This window comes from Bombina bombina, chromosome 7 (genome assembly GCF_027579735.1).
Source record: "Bombina bombina isolate aBomBom1 chromosome 7, aBomBom1.pri, whole genome shotgun sequence".
Taxonomy (NCBI): Eukaryota; Metazoa; Chordata; class Amphibia; order Anura; family Bombinatoridae; genus Bombina; species Bombina bombina.
The window spans coordinates 444,410,913-444,430,827 of NC_069505.1; the positions used below are offsets into that span (position 1 = coordinate 444,410,913).

Genomic DNA, 19,915 nt, shown 5'->3' on the forward strand with positions numbered 1-19,915 from the left:
CCCTTCTGTCAGGACTGAAGGAGTTAACTGTGTTTAGCTTTAAGAATCTAATTTCTAAAGACAGGTTTTCTGGCCTCAGCTATTGTGTGCTATAATTACATTTAAGTAATAAACAGGCCATTGTTTAATCACCCTCAGAGAGCAGACGCTAGGTGATAAGACAAGCCAAATGTGTTTAAGTTGTTATCTGCCTAAGTAAAGTATTTAAGTAATGTAATTCTACTGTTTCATAAAAGGGCGTCTTCCCCTTTTTATCTAAATGTACAAGAGTCTTTCAACCCCCCCATCTGGGGTCAAACCTGTATAAATACTAGGCATCTAGCCTTTAATAAATGTCATTCTGTTTAAACCTGAAAACTGGCTGGTTTGTGAATTGCTGATTTCCTATGCAAGACATTGTTCATCTGGGGTTAACCCTTGGTACACTGTTGGTACCGTAACAGGGCCCTTTGCAGTTAAGTAGCTGAAAACATGTAAAACCCATATTTATGGAATATTCATATTTAATAAAGGTTTTAACTATGCATTTACTATAAATATTTCACATTCCAATGTTCTGCACATAGCAGAATGTGTTCTAAAGAGGATATATAGATAGACAAAAAAACATTATATATGTAGAAATATGTATTTATGAATAAAAAGAACATTCTGCTATGTGAAAATATTAATATTTTATGTCAGGTTTAGTGCACTTGAGAAGACGTGATCTGATTTCTGGGTAAGTACGGATTTTTTTTTTTTTCCTTCTTTTTTTGCGCTCCATTAAAGTCTATGGGGCCTATTTATGAAATGTCGGACCAACATGATCCGATCATGTACAACAGACATCGCTGAATGCGCCGAGCAATACGCTCTCCGCATTCAGCATTGCACCAGCTGCTCTTGTGAATGGCTGGTGCAACGCCGCCCCCTGCAGATTCTCGGCCAATCGGCCGCTAGCAGGGGGTGTCAATCAATCAGATCGTAGTCGATCAGGTTGATGTCACGCGATCTGTCCGCCTCCTCAAAGCAGGCGGACAGATTATGGAGCAGCGGTCTTTAGACTGCTGCTTCATAACTGGTGTTTCTGGCGAGTCTGAAGGCTCGCCAGAAACACGGGCACTCAAGCTCCATATGGAGCTTGATAAATAGGCCCCTATGAGGGAATAAGTTAACATGGTTGTGATATCCAAACTTAGGTTTTTCTTATTTTTTTTTTTGTGCGCGTCGGATTAGTGCTCGTGCAAAAACGTTTTACTTTCAACTTGTACTAGGCGGGGTACCCAACGTCCACAAAAAGCTTACTTCTAGCCGAGTTAAAGCCTGAGTGCAAACTACTGCTCTACTCGTAATCGAGCCCTAGATTAGTACAATCAGATAAAGAAGATACAAGGGAAACCACCTCCGGAATCGACCCCTCACAGAGCAGCCTACGGCAAAATAAACTGCAGCCGCTGGATGGTAAATACTCTTCTCACGTATTAACATTTGTGCCAAACTGATCATCCGTTCAGTATAGCTACGTAGCTATTTATATTGCGTAACCGTGAGAAATATTTACCTGCAACAAAACCAATGCTCAGATCTTTTCCTGTGCTTGAAGCCTTCCCCCTCAGCCAAACAGCCTTCAAGCTATTAAATGTGTAGAAATAGACAAAGTTTGACAAGCAAAGACTAGAGATGACTGGAAACCAACCTCGGTACGGCGCCAAGCTGAAAATAAGGGGAATTTATTAATATTGTCAAACTCGCCATAATATGTTGTTGCAAAGAAGCTGCTTCACAATTTAGAGATGACCCACAGCATTACTGGACATCTCTCTGCATCACTACACAAAACTTTCAGACACATCACCTTTTCCTGACCCCTAGACCAGACAGTACCGCACATCACCGTCGACAGACACACCGACTTCTCCTGTCCCCTAGATCAGACAGTACCGCACATCACCGTCGACAGACACACCGCCTTCTCCTGTCCCCTATATCAGACAGTACCGCACATCACCGTCGACAGACACACCGCCTTCTCCTGTCCCCCAGATTAGACAGTACCGCACATCACCGTCGACAGACACACCGCCTTCTCCTGTCCCCTAGATCAGACAGTACCGCACATCACCGTCACCAGACACACCACCTTCTCCTGACCCCTAGACAGTACCGCACACCACCTTCTCCTGACCCCTAGACCAGACAGTACCGCACATCACCTTCCCCTAACCCGTAGACCAGACAGTACCGCACATCACCTTCCCCTAACCCCTAGACCAGACAGTACCCCACATCACCTTCCCCTAACCCCTAGACCAGACAGTACCCCACATCACCTTCCCCTAACCCCTAGACCAGACAGTACCGCACATCACCTTCCCCTAACCCCTAGACCAGACAGTACCGCACATCACCTTCCCCTAACCCCTAGACCAGACAGTACCGCACATCACCTTCCCCTAACCCCTAGACCAGACAGTACCGCACATCACCTTCCCCTAACCCCTAGACCAGACAGTACCGCACATCACCTTCCCCTAACCCCTAGACCAGACAGTACCGCACATCACCTTCCCCTAACCCCTAGACCAGACAGTACCACACATCACCTTCCCCTAACCCCTAGACCAGACAGTACAGCACATCACCTACCCCTAGACCAGACAGTACAGCACATCACCTACCCCTAGACCAGACAGTACAGCACATCACCTTCCCCTAACCCCTAGACCAGACAGTACAGCACATCACCTTCCCCTAACCCCTAGACCAGACAGTACCGCACATCACCGTCACACCACCTTCTCCTGACCCCTAGACCAGACAGTACCGCACATCACCGGCACCAGACACACCGCCTTCTCCTGACCCCTAGACCTGACAGTACCGCACATCACGGTCACCAGACACACCACCTTCTCCTGACCCATAGACCGTACCGCACATCACCTTCTCCTGACCCCTAGACCAGACAGTACCGCACATCACCTTCCGCTAACCCCTAGACCAGACAGTACAGCGCATCACCGTCAGACATCAACTTTTCCTGACCCCTAGACCAGACAGTACTGTACATAACCGGCACCAGACACACCGCCTTCTCCTGACCCCTAGACCAGACAGTGCTGCACATCACCGGCACCAGACACACCACCTTCTCCTGACCCTTAGACCAGACAGTACCGCACATCACCGGCACCAGACACACCACCTTCTCCTGACCCATAGACCAGACAGTACTGTACATTACCGGCACCAGACACACCACCTTATCCTGAGCACCAGCCAGGACAGTGTGTGCACCACCCTCATTCAGAAGAGCCTTCTACAGAATTCTCCATGTAACTAACTGTAACTTACATTCCTTCGTCCTTGATAATTTCCATTAGTACAGCTGGTGTGGAACGTGATTTCCTCTTCTCATCCACTGAAATAAACAAAGCAATCTCAGCAGTTCCATTACTGATAAGCCTCCAACAATAAAAGATGTTTTTACCTATTAGACTGTTGAGAGAATAAAGATAAGACCTTATATATATATTCATGGACAAATACTTGCTCTCTCATTACGCCTCTAATACAGGGTAGTAGCAGACTAAGATAAAAGGGATTAGACTGGGCCCAATAACAACTGAACACAAATGAAAGTAGAAAAGCAACTTCCTTTATCGCACACAAATTCGCATTTGAACAAAAAACTGCTTTATTCTTAAGAGTGGTACGGCCATAAAATGCTAAACCATTAAAGCCTCAGTGTCTGCTTATTGTACAGAACAGAAGCATACAGCCATCATCCAACAACGTGTTACCTTGTAATCGTAGTCGAGCTGTATCCAGGGGGAAGAATAGAGTCATTGCAGTCACACTGCCCTAAACAAGAAAGCAAGATAGTTTTCTCATAAGCCCCTGTGCCTTCTGCATCAAACAGTCTAGTAGTTTGTATGCAAAGTGGTGCAGATGAGTGAGAGTGAATGAATATATATATACCCAGAGGCAGAACTTTTTTTCACTTTCTGCAATGAGATTTTTGCAATGAGATTTTTTTAGTGAAAATTTTTCTGCAGGTTATTTTTAAATATAATTTAACTTTAAATTAGGCATTTACACTAAAGCACCAGTTCAAATGCAGTGTGTTGGTCAACTGGAGAATAACGCAATTTTAAAAGTTTTATAATATATTACAGGAGTTGAATATTGGATTGCAAATTAGCTGCAGACAAACATATCAATTGTAAAATATCTCTTGAATAAATTTGTTTCCTTTTCTCTTAGTCTAACATAGAAATGCAGTAATAAAAAAGATGCATTGCTCATAAGAATGTCTTACATTCAGAAAAAAACAGCTTTGCAAACTGGGAAAGGCTAGGGGCAGGTTTGAAAAAATAAATCTGAGAACCATTCAACAATCTACTGCTATGCAGCACTACTGCATATTTGACTGTTCACTTCAAACAGCACTTTTCTGTGGATGCTCTGTGTTAAGGAAAACTTACACAGTGCAGCCAGAGCAAAGCTCTGTTTGAAGAGAACAGCCTGATGTGAAGCAGCGATGCAAAGTTAAAGCAGTAACATTTCCTGCATGTGTCCTGTTCTTTCTGCAGAAATGCTGCATTTTCTGCCTTGGGATAGATATACACATACATACACAGAGGAGGGGGGGAGACTTTAGTCACACACACACACACAGGAGGGAGGGGGGGAGACTTTAGTCACACACAGGAGGGAGGGGGGGAGACTTTAGTCACACACAGGAGGGAGGGGGGGGGAGACTTTAGTCACACACAGGAGGGAGGGGGGGGGAGACTTTAGTCACACACACAAGAGGGAGGGGGGGGGGAGACTTTAGTCACACACACACACACAGGAGGGAGGGGGGGGAGACTTTAGTCACACACACACACAGGAGGGAGGGGGGGGAGACTTTAGTCACACACACAAGAGGGAGGGGGGGGAGACTTTAGTCACACACACAAGAGGGAGGGGGGGGAGACTTTAGTCACACACACACACAGGAGGGAGGGGGGGGAGACTTTAGTCACACACACACACAGGAGGGAGGGGGGGGGAGACTTTAGTCACACACACAAGAGGGAGGGGGGGGAGACTTTAGTCACACACACAAGAGGGAGGGGGGGGAGACTTTAGTCACACACACAAGAGGGAGGGGGGGGAGACTTTAGTCACACACACAAGAGGGAGGGGGGGGGAGACTTTAGTCACACACACAAGAGGGAGGGGGGGGGAGACTTTAGTCACACACACAAGAGGGAGGGAGGGGGGGGAGACTTTAGTCACACACACACACAGGAGGGAGGGGGGGGAGACTTTAGTCACACACACACACAGGAGGGAGGGGGGGGGAGACTTTAGTCACACACACACACACAGGAGGGGGGGGGGAGACTTTAGTCACACACACAAGAGGGAGGGGGGGGAGACTTTAGTCACACACACACACAGGAGGGAGGGGGGGGAGACTTTAGTCACACACACACACAGGAGGGAGGGGGGGGAGACTTTAGTCACACACACAGGAGGGAGGGGGGGGAGACTTTAGTCACACACACACACAGGAGGGAGGGGGGGGAGACTTTAGTCACACACACACAGGAGGGAGGGGGGGGAGACTTTAGTCACACACACACACAGGAGGGAGGGGGGGGAGACTTTAGTCACACACACACAGGAGGGAGGGGGGGGGAGACTTTAGTCACACACACACAGGAGGGAGGGGGGGGAGACTTTAGTCACACACACACAGGAGGGAGGGGGGGGAGACTTTAGTCACACACACGAGGGAGGGGGGGGAGACTTTAGTCACACACACACACAGGAGGGAGGGGGGGGAGACTTTAGTCACACACACACACAGGAGGGAGGGGGGGGGAGACTTTAGTCACACACACACACAGGAGGGAGGGGGGGGGGAGACTTTAGTCACACACACACACAGGAGGGAGGGGGGGGGGAGACTTTAGTCACACACACACAGGAGGGAGGGGGGGGAGACTTTAGTCACACACACACACACACAGGAGGGAGGGGGGGGAGACTTTAGTCACACACACACACGAGGGGGGGGAGACTTTAGTCACACACACACGAGGGAGGGGGGGGGAGACTTTAGTCACACACACACACGAGGGAGGGGGGGGAGACTTTAGTCACACACAGGAGGGAGGGGGGGGGAGACTTTAGTCACACACAGGAGGGAGGGGGGGGAGACTTTAGTCACACACACGAGGGAGGGGGGGGAGACTTTAGTCACACACACGAGGGAGGGGGGGGAGACTTTAGTCACACACACGAGGGAGGGGGGGGAGACTTTAGTCACACACACGAGGGAGGGGGGGAGACTTTAGTCACACACACACACAGGAGGGAGGGGGGGGAGACTTTAGTCACACACACACACACAGGAGGGAGGGGGGGGGAGACTTTAGTCACACACACACACAGGAGGGAGGGGGGGGAGACTTTAGTCACACACACACACAGGAGGGAGGGGGGGGAGACTTTAGTCACACACACACACAGGAGGGAGGGGGGGGGGAGACTTTAGTCACACACACACACAGGAGGGAGGGGGGGGGGAGACTTTAGTCACACACAGGAGGGAGGGGGGGGGAGACTTTAGTCACACACACGAGGGAGGGGGGGGAGACTTTAGTCACACACACGAGGGAGGGGGGGGAGACTTTAGTCACACACACACACAGGAGGGAGGGGGGGGGAGACTTTAGTCACACACAGGAGGGAGGGGGGGGAGACTTTAGTCACACACACGGAGGGAGGGGGGGGAGACTTTAGTCACACACACGAGGGGGGGGGGAGACTTTAGTCACACACACGAGGGGGGGGGGGGAGACTTTAGTCACACACACGAGGGAGGGGGGGGAGACTTTAGTCACACACACGAGGGAGGGGGGGGGAGACTTTAGTCACACACAGGAGGGAGGGGGGGGAGACTTTAGTCACACACACACACAGGAGGGAGGGGGGGGAGACTTTAGTCACACACACACACAGGAGGGAGGGGGGGGAGACTTTAGTCACACACACACACAGGAGGGAGGGGGGGGAGACTTTAGTCACACACACAAGAGGGAGGGGGGGGAGACTTTAGTCACACACACAAGAGGGAGGGAGGGGGGGAGACTTTAGTCACACACACACACAGGAGGGAGGGGGGGGAGACTTTAGTCACACACACACAGGAGGGAGGGGGGGGAGACTTTAGTCACACACACACACAGGAGGGAGGGGGGGGAGACTTTAGTCACACACACACACGAGGGAGGGGGGGGAGACTTTAGTCACACACACACACGAGGGAGGGGGGGGAGACTTTAGTCACACACACACACACGAGGGAGGGGGGGGAGACTTTAGTCACACACACAAGAGGGAGGGGGGGGAGACTTTAGTCACACACACACACAGGAGGGAGGGGGGGGAGACTTTAGTCACACACACACACAGGAGGGGGGGGGGGAGACTTTAGTCACACACACACACGAGGGAGGGGGGGGAGACTTTAGTCACACACACACACGAGGGAGGGGGGGGAGACTTTAGTCACACACACACACACGAGGGAGGGGGGGGGAGACTTTAGTCACACACAGGAGGGAGGGGGGGGGAGACTTTAGTCACACACAGGAGGGAGGGGGGGGAGACTTTAGTCACACACAGGAGGGAGGGGGGGGAGACTTTAGTCACACACAGGAGGGAGGGGGGGGAGACTTTAGTCACACACACGAGGGAGGGGGGGGAGACTTTAGTCACACACACGAGGGAGGGGGGGGAGACTTTAGTCACACACACGAGGGAGGGGGGGGAGACTTTAGTCACACACACGAGGGAGGGGGGGGAGACTTTAGTCACACACACGAGGGAGGGGGGGGAGACTTTAGTCACACACACGAGGGAGGGGGGGGAGACTTTAGTCACACACACGAGGGAGGGGGGGGAGACTTTAGTCACACACACGAGGGAGGGGGGGGAGACTTTAGTCACACACACGAGGGAGGGGGGGGAGACTTTAGTCACACACACGAGGGAGGGGGGGGAGACTTTAGTCACACACACGAGGGAGGGGGGGGAGACTTTAGTCACACACACACACAGGAGGGAGGGGGGGGAGACTTTAGTCACACACACACACACAGGAGGGAGGGGGGGGAGACTTTAGTCACACACACGAGGGAGGGGGGGGAGACTTTAGTCACACACACGAGGGAGGGGGGGGGAGACTTTAGTCACACACACGAGGGAGGGGGGGGGAGACTTTAGTCACACACACGAGGGAGGGGGGGGAGACTTTAGTCACACACACGAGGGAGGGGGGGGAGACTTTAGTCACACACACGAGGGAGGGGGGGGGAGACTTTAGTCACACACACAGGGGGGAGGGGGGGGGGAGACTTTAGTCACACACCACACGGAGGGAGGGGGGGGAGGACTTTAGTCCACACACACACGAGGGAGGGGGGGGAGACTTTAGTCACACACACGAGGGAGGGGGGGGGAGACTTTAGTCACACACACGAGGGAGGGGGGGGAGACTTTAGTCACACACACGAGGGAGGGGGGGGAGACTTTAGTCACACACACGAGGGAGGGGGGGGAGACTTTAGTCACACACACGAGGGAGGGGGGGGGAGACTTTAGTCACACACACGAGGGAGGGGGGGGGGGACTTTAGTCACACCACACGAAGGGAGGGGGGGGAGACTTTAGTCACACACACGAGGGAGGGGGGGGAGACTTTAGTCACACACACGAGGGAGGGGGGGGAGACTTTAGTCACACACACGAGGGAGGGGGGGGAGACTTTAGTCACACACACGAGGGAGGGGGAGGGGACTTTAGTCACACACACGAGGGAGGGGGGGGAGACTTTAGTCACACACACGAGGGAGGGGGGGGGAGACTTTAGTCACACACACGAGGGAGGGGGGGGAGACTTTAGTCACACACACACACACGAGGGAGGGGGGGGAGACTTTAGTCACACACACGAGGGAGGGGGGGGAGACTTTAGTCACACACACGAGGGAGGGGGGGGAGACTTTAGTCACACACACGAGGGAGGGGGGGGAGACTTTAGTCACACACACGAGGGAGGGGGGGGAGACTTTAGTAAAAAAACACGAGGGAGGGGGGGGAGACTTTAGTCACACACACGAGGGAGGGGGGGGAGACTTTAGTCACACACACGAGGGAGGGGGGGGAGACTTTAGTCACACACACGAGGGAGGGGGGGGAGACTTTAGTCACACACACGAGGGAGGGGGGGGAGACTTTAGTCACACACACGAGGGAGGGGGGGGAGACTTTAGTCACACACACGAGGGAGGGGGGGGAGACTTTAGTCACACACACGAGGGAGGGGGGGGAGACTTTAGTCACACACACGAGGGAGGGGGGGGAGACTTTAGTCACACACACGAGGGAGGGGGGGGAGACTTTAGTCACACACACACGAGGGAGGGGGGGGAGACTTTAGTCACACACACACACACGAGGGAGGGGGGGGAGACTTTAGTCACACACACAAGAGGGAGGGGGGGGAGACTTTAGTCACACACACACACAGGAGGGAGGGGGGGGAGACTTTAGTCACACACACACACACACACAGGAGGGAGGGGGGGGAGACTTTAGTCACACACACACACAGGAGGGAGGGGGGGGAGACTTTAGTCACACACACAGGAGGGAGGGGGGGGAGACTTTAGTCACACACACACACAGGAGGGAGGGGGGGGAGACTTTAGTCACACACACACACAGGAGGGAGGGGGGGGAGACTTTAGTCACACACGAGGGAGGGAGGGGGGGAGACTTTAGTCACACACACACACAGGAGGGAGGGGGGGGAGACTTTAGTCACACACACACACACAGGAGGGAGGGGGGGGGAGACTTTAGTCACACACACACACACAGGAGGGGGGGGGAGACTTTAGTCACACACACACACAGGAGGGAGGGGAGACTTTAGTCACACACACACACACACGGGAGGGGGGGGAGACTTTAGTCACACACACACACGAGGGAGGGGGGGGAGACTTTAGTCACACACACACACACGAGGGAGGGGGGGGAGACTTTAGTCACACACAGGAGGGAGGGGGGGGAGACTTTAGTCACACACACGAGGGAGGGGGGGGAGACTTTAGTCACACACACGAGGGAGGGGGGGGAGACTTTAGTCACACACACGAGGGAGGGGGGGGAGACTTTAGTCACACACACACACAGGAGGGAGGGGGGGGAGACTTTAGTCACACACACACACAGGAGGGAGGGGGGGGAGACTTTAGTCACACACACACACAGGAGGGAGGGGGGGGGAGACTTTAGTCACACACACACAGGAGGGAGGGGGGGGAGACTTTAGTCACACACACACAGGAGGGAGGGGGGGGAGACTTTAGTCACACACACACACACAGGAGGGAGGGGGGGGAGACTTTAGTCACACACAGGAGGGAGGGGGGGGGAGACTTTAGTCACACACACACAGGAGGGAGGGGGGGGGAGACTTTAGTCACACACACACACAGGAGGGAGGGGGGGGAGACTTTAGTCACACACACACACACAGGAGGGAGGGGGGGGGAGACTTTAGTCACACACACACACACAGGAGGGAGGGGGGGAGACTTTAGTCACACACACACACAGGAGGGAGGGGGGGAGACTTTAGTCACACACACAGGAGGGAGGGGGGGAGACTTTAGTCACACACACAGGAGGGAGGGGGGGAGACTTTAGTCACACACACAGGAGGGAGGGGGGGAGACTTTAGTCACACACACAGGAGGGAGGGGGGGAGACTTTAGTCACACACACAGGAGGGAGGGGGGGAGACTTTAGTCACACACACACAGGAGGGAGGGGGGGAGACTTTAGTCACACACACACAGGAGGGAGGGGGGGAGACTTTAGTCACACACACAGGAGGGAGGGGGGGAGACTTTAGTCACACACACAGGAGGGAGGGGGGGAGACTTTAGTCACACACACAGGAGGGAGGGGGGGAGACTTTAGTCACACACACAGGAGGGAGGGGGGGAGACTTTAGTCACACACACACAGGAGGGAGGGGGGGAGACTTTAGTCACACACACACACAGGAGGGAGGGGGGGAGACTTTAGTCACACACACACACAGGAGGGAGGGGGGGAGACTTTAGTCACACACACACACACACAGGAGGGAGGGGGGGAGACTTTAGTCACACACACACACAGGAGGGAGGGGGGGAGACTTTAGTCACACACACACACAGGAGGGAGGGGGGGAGACTTTAGTCACACACAGGAGGGAGGGGGGGAGACTTTAGTCACACACACACACAGGAGGGAGGGGGGGGGAGACTTTAGTCACACACACACACGAGGGAGGGGGGGAGACTTTAGTCACACACACGAGGGAGGGGGGGGAGACTTTAGTCACACACACGAGGGAGGGGGGGGAGACTTTAGTCACACACACAAGAGGGAGGGGGGGGAGACTTTAGTCACACACACAAGAGGGAGGGGGGGGAGACTTTAGTCACACACACACACAGGAGGGAGGGGGGGGGAGACTTTAGTCACACACACACACAGGAGGGAGGGGGGGGGAGACTTTAGTCACACACACACACAGGAGGGAGGGGGGGGAGACTTTAGTCACACACACACACAGGAGGGAGGGGGGGGAGACTTTAGTCACACACACACACAGGAGGGAGGGGGGGAGACTTTAGTCACACACACACACACACAGGAGGGAGGGGGGGAGACTTTAGTCACACACAGGAGGGAGGGGGGGAGACTTTAGTCACACACAGGAGGGAGGGGGGGAAGACTTTAGTCACACACACACAGGAGGGAGGGGGGGAGACTTTAGTCACACACACACAGGAGGGAGGGGGGGAGACTTTAGTCACACACACACAGGAGGGAGGGGGGGAGACTTTAGTCACACACACACACACAGGAGGGAGGGGGGGAGACTTTAGTCACACACAGGAGGGAGGGGGGGGAAGACTTTAGTCACACACAGGAGGGAGGGGGGGGAAGACTTTAGTCACACACAGGAGGGAGGGGGGGGGGGAGACTTTAGTCACACACAGGAGGGAGGGGGGGAAGACTTTAGTCACACACAGGAGGGAGGGGGGGAGACTTTAGTCACACACAGGAGGGAGGGGGGGAGACTTTAGTCACACACAGGAGGGAGGGGGGAGACTTTAGTCACACACAGGAGGGAGGGGGGAGACTTTAGTCACACACAGGAGGGAGGGGGGGAGACTTTAGTCACACACAGGAGGGAGGGGGGGAGACTTTAGTCACACTGGGGGTCTCACACTCACCACAGCCCCGGACACGGCGTGCACGAGGTTCCCATAAGAAAACACGGCACCCATGATCCTCTCCATCTGCTGTACGTCCCTCAGCTTCTCCATCACCGGTTTATAAGCTATGTACAGAAGCACTTCCGCATATCTGCGTTTCAAGCCTCCCCCTGAAATACCAACCTCATAGTCCTCCAATATAACACGCACTTCCGCGTCTCACGCCTCGTTTTCATTTCTTTCTCACCTGACTTTTACACTTCAGTCAGTGCCTCGAGAAGCAGCATCAGGTGTGTCTTGTTACGTGCACGCGTCGCCCCTGTAACCCCTAACTCCCCAGGCACCTGCCCCTGTAACCCCTAACTCCCCAGGCACCTGCCCCTGTAACCCCTAACTCCCCAGGCACCTGCCCCTGTAACCCCTAACTCCCCAGGCACCTGCCCCTGTAACTCCTAACTCCCCAGGCACCTGCTGCTGACGCTCCTGTAACCCCTAACTCCCCAGGCACCTGCTGCTGACGCTCCTGTAATCCCTAACTCACCAGGCACCTGCTGCTGACGCTCCTGTAATCCCTAACTCACCAGGCACCCGCTGCTGACGCTCCTGTAACTCCTAACTCCCCAGGCACTTGCTGCTGACGCTCCTGTAATCCCTAACTCACCAGGCACCTGCTGCTGACGCTCCTGTAACCCCTAACTCCCCAGGCACCTGCTGCTGACGCTCCTGTAACTCCTAACTCCCCAGGCACTTGCTGCTGACGCTCCTGTAATCCCTAACTCACCAGGCACCTGCTGCTGACGCTCCTGTAACCCCTAACTCCCCAGGCACCTGCTGCTGACGCTCCTGTAATCCCTAACTCCCAAGGCACCTGCCCCCGTAACCCCTAACTCCACAGGCACCTGCTACTGGCGCCTCTGTAACCCCTAACTCCCCAGGCACCTGCTCCTGTAACCCCTAACTCCCCAGGCACCTTCCCCTGTAACCCCTAACTCCCCAGTCACATGACCCTGTAACCCCAACTCCCCAGGCACACGACCCTGTAACTACTAACTCCCCAGGCACCTGCCCCAGGACCGTCTTTAACACAGGGCAAAAGGGGCAGCTGCCCAGGGCCCAGTCTCTGTTGAGGGGCCCTAGACTGCTGATGTGACATGGGGAACACACACATTCAGTCCTAATACTGTCACAGTCAAAAGTACTCTGCTTATATTAAAAAAAAAAAAAAAAAAAAAAAAAAAAAAAAAAAAACTGTGCCAGACCATGTGCTGTTTTAGATGTGCACTGTGCAGCACTGAATGCAAAGCCCTAACTCTGCATCCAGCCATTCCCATTGCATCAGAAAAGGTCCTACTGGGGTTACCAATGTTACCAGGTAACTGCTCTGGTGGTGGGGATTGTTTCTGGGTAGGGCTGACTGTAGGCGCATGCTGCAGAAAGCTGGAGTGGCAGGCATGTGAGGATTTGAGCATCTGTGCAGCTGCATACACTGCTCTCTTCAGTCTTGAGGCTGTGTGACTCATCTCACACTGTATCCATTCAGCCTTGGGCAGACAGCATCCAGTCTGCTGGTCCCCTTAGCCCTGCTCTTTCTGCTGTGACCCTAAGATCAACTAACTGAAGTTTATCAGGGGAACAGTGCTTTGTAGAAAGGTGTCAGTGAAGAATAAGTGAGTGCACACACGCCCCTCCCCATGCAGCATTGTCTAGTGCAGGGTGAGAGGGAACTTGTTCGTAGCAAAGAAGTGACATGTGCTGCTGTGGCATATGTATAGTGTCATGCTGATACTTCACACATTAATGTAAGGTTTATTGTTATAGTTTTTGTTTTCTCTCTGTCTCAAATTTTACAGCTTCCCATAGTAGTTCTGCTGTTCCAGTCAGTAAACTTATATTTGTCTGCACCTCCATGCTTCCTCCTCAGTCTTTACCTTGCTTTGCTACTGTTGGCTGCCCTAAATCTCTTTAACCAGCTAACCTCACACCAGAATCACATTCAAAAGAATATTAAATGAATCCACAGTGGAGGAATTTATATATTTATTTACTTATTAATACTGCTTACATCCAGTTTCACATTGCAATTTATTTCATTTTTCTTAAAATGATTAGCCCAGCAGTGGATGAGCCACTGCTGGGCTAATAATTTAAAAAAATTATAAAATAAATTGATTTAGGTATTTTTTTGGGATGTTGGGGTGGAGAGCGAAATTACATGGGGTGGGGCCCCAAGAAAGTTTTTGCCCTGGGTCCAGTCAATATTAAAGACGGCCCTGACCTGCCCCTGTAACCCCTAACTCCCCAGGCACCTGCTGCTGACGCCCCTGTAACCCCTAACTCCCCAGGCACCTGCTGCTGACGCTCCTGTAACCCCTAACTCCCCAGGCACCTGCTGCTGACGCTCCTTAACCCCTAACTCCCCAGGCACCTGCCCCTGTAACCCCTAACTCCCCAGGCACCTGCCCCTGTAACCCCTAACTCCCCAGGCACCTGCCCCTGTAACCCCTAACTCCCCAGGCACCTGCCCCTGTAACCCCTAACTCCCCAGGCACCTGCCCCTGACGCCCCTGTAACCCCTAACTCCCCAGGCACCTGCCCCTGTAACCCCTAACTCCCCAGGCACCTGCCCCTGTAACCCCTAACTCCCCAGACACCTGCCCCTGTAACCCCTAACTCCCCAGGCACCTGCCCCTGTAACCCCTAACTCCCCAGGCACCTGCCCCTATAACCCCTAACTCCCCAGGCACATGTTGCTGACGCTCCTGTAACCCCTAACTCCCCAGGCACCTGCCCCTGTAACCCCTAACTCCCCAGGCACCTGCCCCTGTAACCCCTAACTCCCCAGGCACCTGCAGCTGACGCCCCTGTAACCCCTAACTCCCCAGGCACCTGCTGCTGGCGTCCCTGTAACCCCTAACTCCCCAGGCACCTGCCCCTGTAACCCCTAACTCCCCAGGCATCTGCCCCTGTAACCCCTAACTCCCCAGGCACCTGCTGCTGACGCCCCTGTAACCCCTAACTCCCCAGGCACCTGCTGCTGGCGTCCCTGTAACCCCTAACTCCCCAGGCACCTGCTGCTGACGCCCCTGTAACCCCTAACTCCCCAGGCACCTGCCCCTGTAACCCCTAACTCCCCAGGCACCTGCTGCTGACGCACCTGTAACCCCTAACTCCCCAGGCTCCTGCCCCTGTAACCCCTAACTCCCCAGGCACCTGCTGCTGACTCCCCTGTAACCCCTAACTCCCCAGGCACCTGCTTCTGGCGTCCCTGTAACCCCTAACTCCCCAGGCACCTGCTGCTGGCGTCCCTGTAACCCCTAACTCCCCAGGCACCTGCTGCTGGCGCCCCTGTAACCCCTAACTCCCCAGGCACCTGCCCCTGTAACCCCTAACTCCCCAGGCACCTGCTGTTGACGCACCTTTAACCCCTAACTCCCCAGGCACCTGCCCCTGTAACCCCTAACTCCGCAGGCACTTGCTGCTGACACCCCTGTAACCCCTAACTCCCCAGGCACCTGCTGCTGATGCCCCTGTAACCCCTAACTCCCCAGGCACCTGCCCCTGTAACCCCTAACTCCACAGGCACCTGCCCCTGTAACCCCTAACTCCCCAGGCATCTGCCCCTGTAACCCCAAACTCCCCAGGCACCTGCTGCTGACGCCCCTGTAACCCCAAACTCCCCAGGCACCTGCTGCTGACGCCCCTGTAACCCCAAACTCCCCAGGCACCTGCTGCTGACGCCCCTGTAACCCCTAACTCCCTAGGCACCTGCTGCTGGCACCCCAGGTAACCCCTAACACCCCAGGCAACCCCTAACACCCCAGGTAACCCCTAAAACCTGCTGCTGGTGCCCCTGTAACCCCTAACACCCCAGACCCCATGTAATGTTACTGAAGACCCCTCTCCTCAGATTGGCTGAATGATGTTGTGATATGGGTAGGCGCTGGTGGAATTCTTACATGTGTCTCTCTGCTTCTCAGCTTTTAGCTGCATGTGTTGAGGAGACTGAGCTGCTGGGAAACCATAGAAAAGAGCGTCTGAGCATCACCTTTACTGTGTATAGCGATACCTCACATATGTAACATGATGTCCGTCATCGTATTCCTGGGGCACAAGAGATCTGAGTGATAGATAGTAAAGAAGAGTTTGCTCAGGAACAATCTTACTGCTCTTTCGGCCATGTCGCTAAGATTTGGGCAGCACCTTATCAAGCCCTCTGTCATCTTCTTGAAGACGGAACTTTCCTTTGCTCTTGTAAACAGAAAGCCAGTGGTTCCGGGCCATGTATTAGTTTGTCCTCTCAGACCAGCATTGCGTTTTACAGACCTGAGACCCGAGGAGGTGGGTGACCTCTTCATCGCAGCCCAGAGAGTGGCCAGGGTAGTGGAGTCTCATTTTGGTGGTACGTCACTTACCATATCTCTGCAGGACGGGCCAGAGGCTGGGCAGACTGTACCTCATGTGCATGTGCACATCCTGCCCAGAAAAGCAGGAGACTTTAAGAGGAATGATGAGATATATGAGGTCTTGCAAAACCATGACAAGGGAGGACAGGAGAACCCAGACCAGTGGAGATCTGAAGAAGAGATGGCAAGTGAGGCAGAAGCTCTCAGACTTTACTTCTGAACCTCTCTCTACGGAGCTGCTAGATTACAATGCATGCACCCTCATTGGCTATAATGGAAAATACAATGCATGCACCCTCATTGGCTATAATGGAAAATACAATGCATGCACCCTCATTGGCTGTAATGGAAAATACAATGCATGCACCCTCATTGGCTGTAATGGAAAATACAATGCATGCACCCTCATTGGCTGTAATGGAAAATACAATGCATGCACCCTCATTGGCTGTAATGGAAAATACAATGCATGCACCCTCATTGGCTGTAATGGAAAATACAATGTAGCACTGAGGATAGCTGGATTTCAGTTTGAAGTTTCTGTGTATAGATAGAAATAAAGATAGTGTGTTGGAGCTCACAGTGTTTTCCGTATAACATTATAAGATCACATCTGTGTCCTCCAATAGGTTCCAGCTTCTCACAAAACCTCATAGCTCTTCTACAAGTTAAATATACTAGAAGAAGCTGTACAGGCAGCCAGGTTTTACCTTAAAGGGACATGAAACTAGTGATGCACCGAAATGGAAATTCTGAACCGAATCCGAAAATCCGGGAGGCACTTGGCCGAAAACCGAAACTGATACCGAAAATGTATTTTTTCAAATTATTTTCAAATTTTTTTTTTTTCTTTTTTTGCATAATTAGAGCCAATAAAAAAAGCCCACACTTTTATTGAAAGTAACACACTAAAATTGGACAAAAATATCTTAAAACAATAATATGCTACACAATAATTTTACCAAGAAAAAAAAAAAAATGCCAAAATGTTTCTGCAACAAAAAATTTGGTGCATCCCTACTTAAACAATTATAAATATCAATATACTGTATTATTCTTCATTTAGTTCTATGTAACAGAATCATATTTAACAGGTTTTTTTTTTTACCAATTATCCAAATAAAGTATAGTCCTAGAAAACTCATTATATGCAGAACAGTAAGTCAAGTAATAAACTTTAACAGCAGCTCTAGGCTAGCATCAAATTTGAAACATGCTAAACAATAATTTTACCGAAAATAACAGGCAAAAAAAACGAAATAGCCAAAAATGCCATTTTCGGCCGAAACTTTCTGCGGCCGAAATTTCGGTGCATCCCTACATGAAACCCAAATAGTACATCTCATGATTAAGATAGGGAACATCAAATGACCTATTACCAAATGTGTGTTGCTCTCATGTTATTCTTTGTTGAAGAAATATTTAGTTGGGTAACGTGCAGGAAATAGTGCTGCCATCTACTGTTCTTGCTAATGTATAACACTGTGGCAAAACTGCTGCAGGAATATTTAGACTTCAGTATACATCTGACACTTTGGGGCTTGGTAAGGAGGATGAAAATCAGCACAATGTAATGAAAAAAAATAAGCAAAACTAAACATTATATACAAAAACACCCCCACCTGGACTAGATGAATGGATAATCCACAAAACACTTATGCAGAGAAAACTCTAGTGTACAAGATTCCTCTAAAGGGGCCGTTAACAGCTTGTAATTACAAACATTTATAGAACACTATAAAAAAAAAAAACATATTTAACCCCCGTAAAGGGAGGGTATAATAGCTTGGTCCTGCGCTATTATAAAAAAACAAAACCCGTAACAACCGGCGACATACATGGTATGCCGTGGTCATTAAGAGGTTAAATCAAAGTGTTTGCTGCACTTGTTTTTGAATAGCCAAACTCCATGCACTATTACCTTTATTTTGAGGAACCAATTGGTGCTAGAGACTGCAAATAAGGTTAGGCCCCAGATATACTGGAAAAGAGGACTGAACAGGCGCAGCCCGACTCAAGTGAAATAAAATTTAATGTGGCGTAAGTACGCAAAATACAAATGGCTACTTACATATAGATAATAAAACAAATCAAGCATTAAAAGGGTTAAAACCCAATGCAGTATAAAATTGGTGTCTGTTCCAATTCAAAAAGGATGAATCCTACATGTCAGATCTACCTCAGCCGTTGTGGAAACCAAGTGTAGAAAGGAGTGCTGGAGATTCCTTCTGATTATTTGCAATAAACTGCCGAGTGTGAGTCTCTACGCGTTTCGTATGAGAACGCTCAGACTTTTTCAAGAGTGAATTCATTAGTGGCTCTAACCGGCTTTTTAAAGAGCCAATGGGAAGTTGGTGTTAGTATAACCAATCAAATGAGCGTATACATCTAACACATGTTGCATTTGTAACATATAGAAGTCCGCATTTAGAAAATGATAAAAACAGTATCAAAATGAAAATACATGCTTTACATAAATGCAGTAAAAAAGAATAATCTGAGTATGACAACCTAACAAATGTGCATATACATCCAACATAAGTGACGCTTATGAACAATAAAAACAGTGTTAGTGTTGACATGCAGGATTTATATACAAACAAACAATACCCAAGATATTCACATCCTATTGTGATTGTCAGCATGTGTTTTTTTATGTGTATACAGGGAGTGCAGAATTATTAGGCAAGTTGTATTTTTGAGGATTAATTTTATTATTGAACAACAACCATGTTCTCAATGAACCCAAAAAACTCATTAATATCAAAGCTGCATAGTTTTGGAAGTAGTTTTTAGTTTGTTTTTAGTTATAGCTATTTTAGGGGGATAGCTGTGTGTGCAGGTAACTATTACTGTGCATAATTATTAGGCAACTTAACAAAAAACAAATATATACCCATTTCAATTATTTATTTTTACCAGTGAAACCAATATAACATCTCAACATTCACAAATATACATTTCTGACATTCAAAAACAAAACAAAAACAAATCAGTGACCAATATAGCCACCTTTCTTTGCAAGGACACTCAAAAGCCTGCCATCCATGGATTCTGTCAGTGTTTTGATCTGTTCACCATCAACATTGCGTGCAGCAGCAACCACAGCCTCCCAGACACTGTTCAGAGAGGTGTACTGTTTTCCCTCCTTGTAAATCTCACATTTGATGATGGACCACA

The 19,915-nt window shown here is 51.3% G+C and overlaps 2 protein-coding genes across 3 annotated transcripts in view; one reads left to right on the plus strand and one right to left on the minus strand.

Annotated features, from left to right (window-relative positions):
- Positions 1–12,609, minus strand: part of SLC25A17 (solute carrier family 25 member 17) — a 29,172-nt gene extending 16,563 nt beyond the window's left edge. The window contains exons 1-4 of one of the 2 annotated variants that reach the window (XM_053721390.1): positions 12,351–12,609; positions 3,786–3,846; positions 3,337–3,403; positions 1,679–1,695 (exon numbers count right to left, since the gene is read on the minus strand). In XM_053721390.1, coding sequence (XP_053577365.1) covers positions 1,679–1,695; positions 3,337–3,403; positions 3,786–3,846; positions 12,351–12,443 — 238 coding nt within the window. In that variant the 5' untranslated portion in view covers positions 12,444–12,609. Of the gene's footprint in view, positions 1–1,543; positions 1,696–3,336; positions 3,404–3,785; positions 3,847–12,350 lie in introns of both variants that reach the window. The other variant, XM_053721389.1, reaches the window with a different exon arrangement.
- On the plus strand, positions 12,438–17,315 carry FHIT (fragile histidine triad diadenosine triphosphatase). The gene is made up of 2 exons (XM_053721391.1): positions 12,438–12,622; positions 16,310–17,315. Exon 2 carries the CDS (start codon positions 16,509–16,511, stop codon positions 16,953–16,955), a length of 447 nt encoding a protein of 148 aa, XP_053577366.1. The 5' UTR covers positions 12,438–12,622; positions 16,310–16,508; the 3' UTR covers positions 16,956–17,315.
- The last annotated feature ends 2,600 nt before the right edge of the window (positions 17,316–19,915 follow it).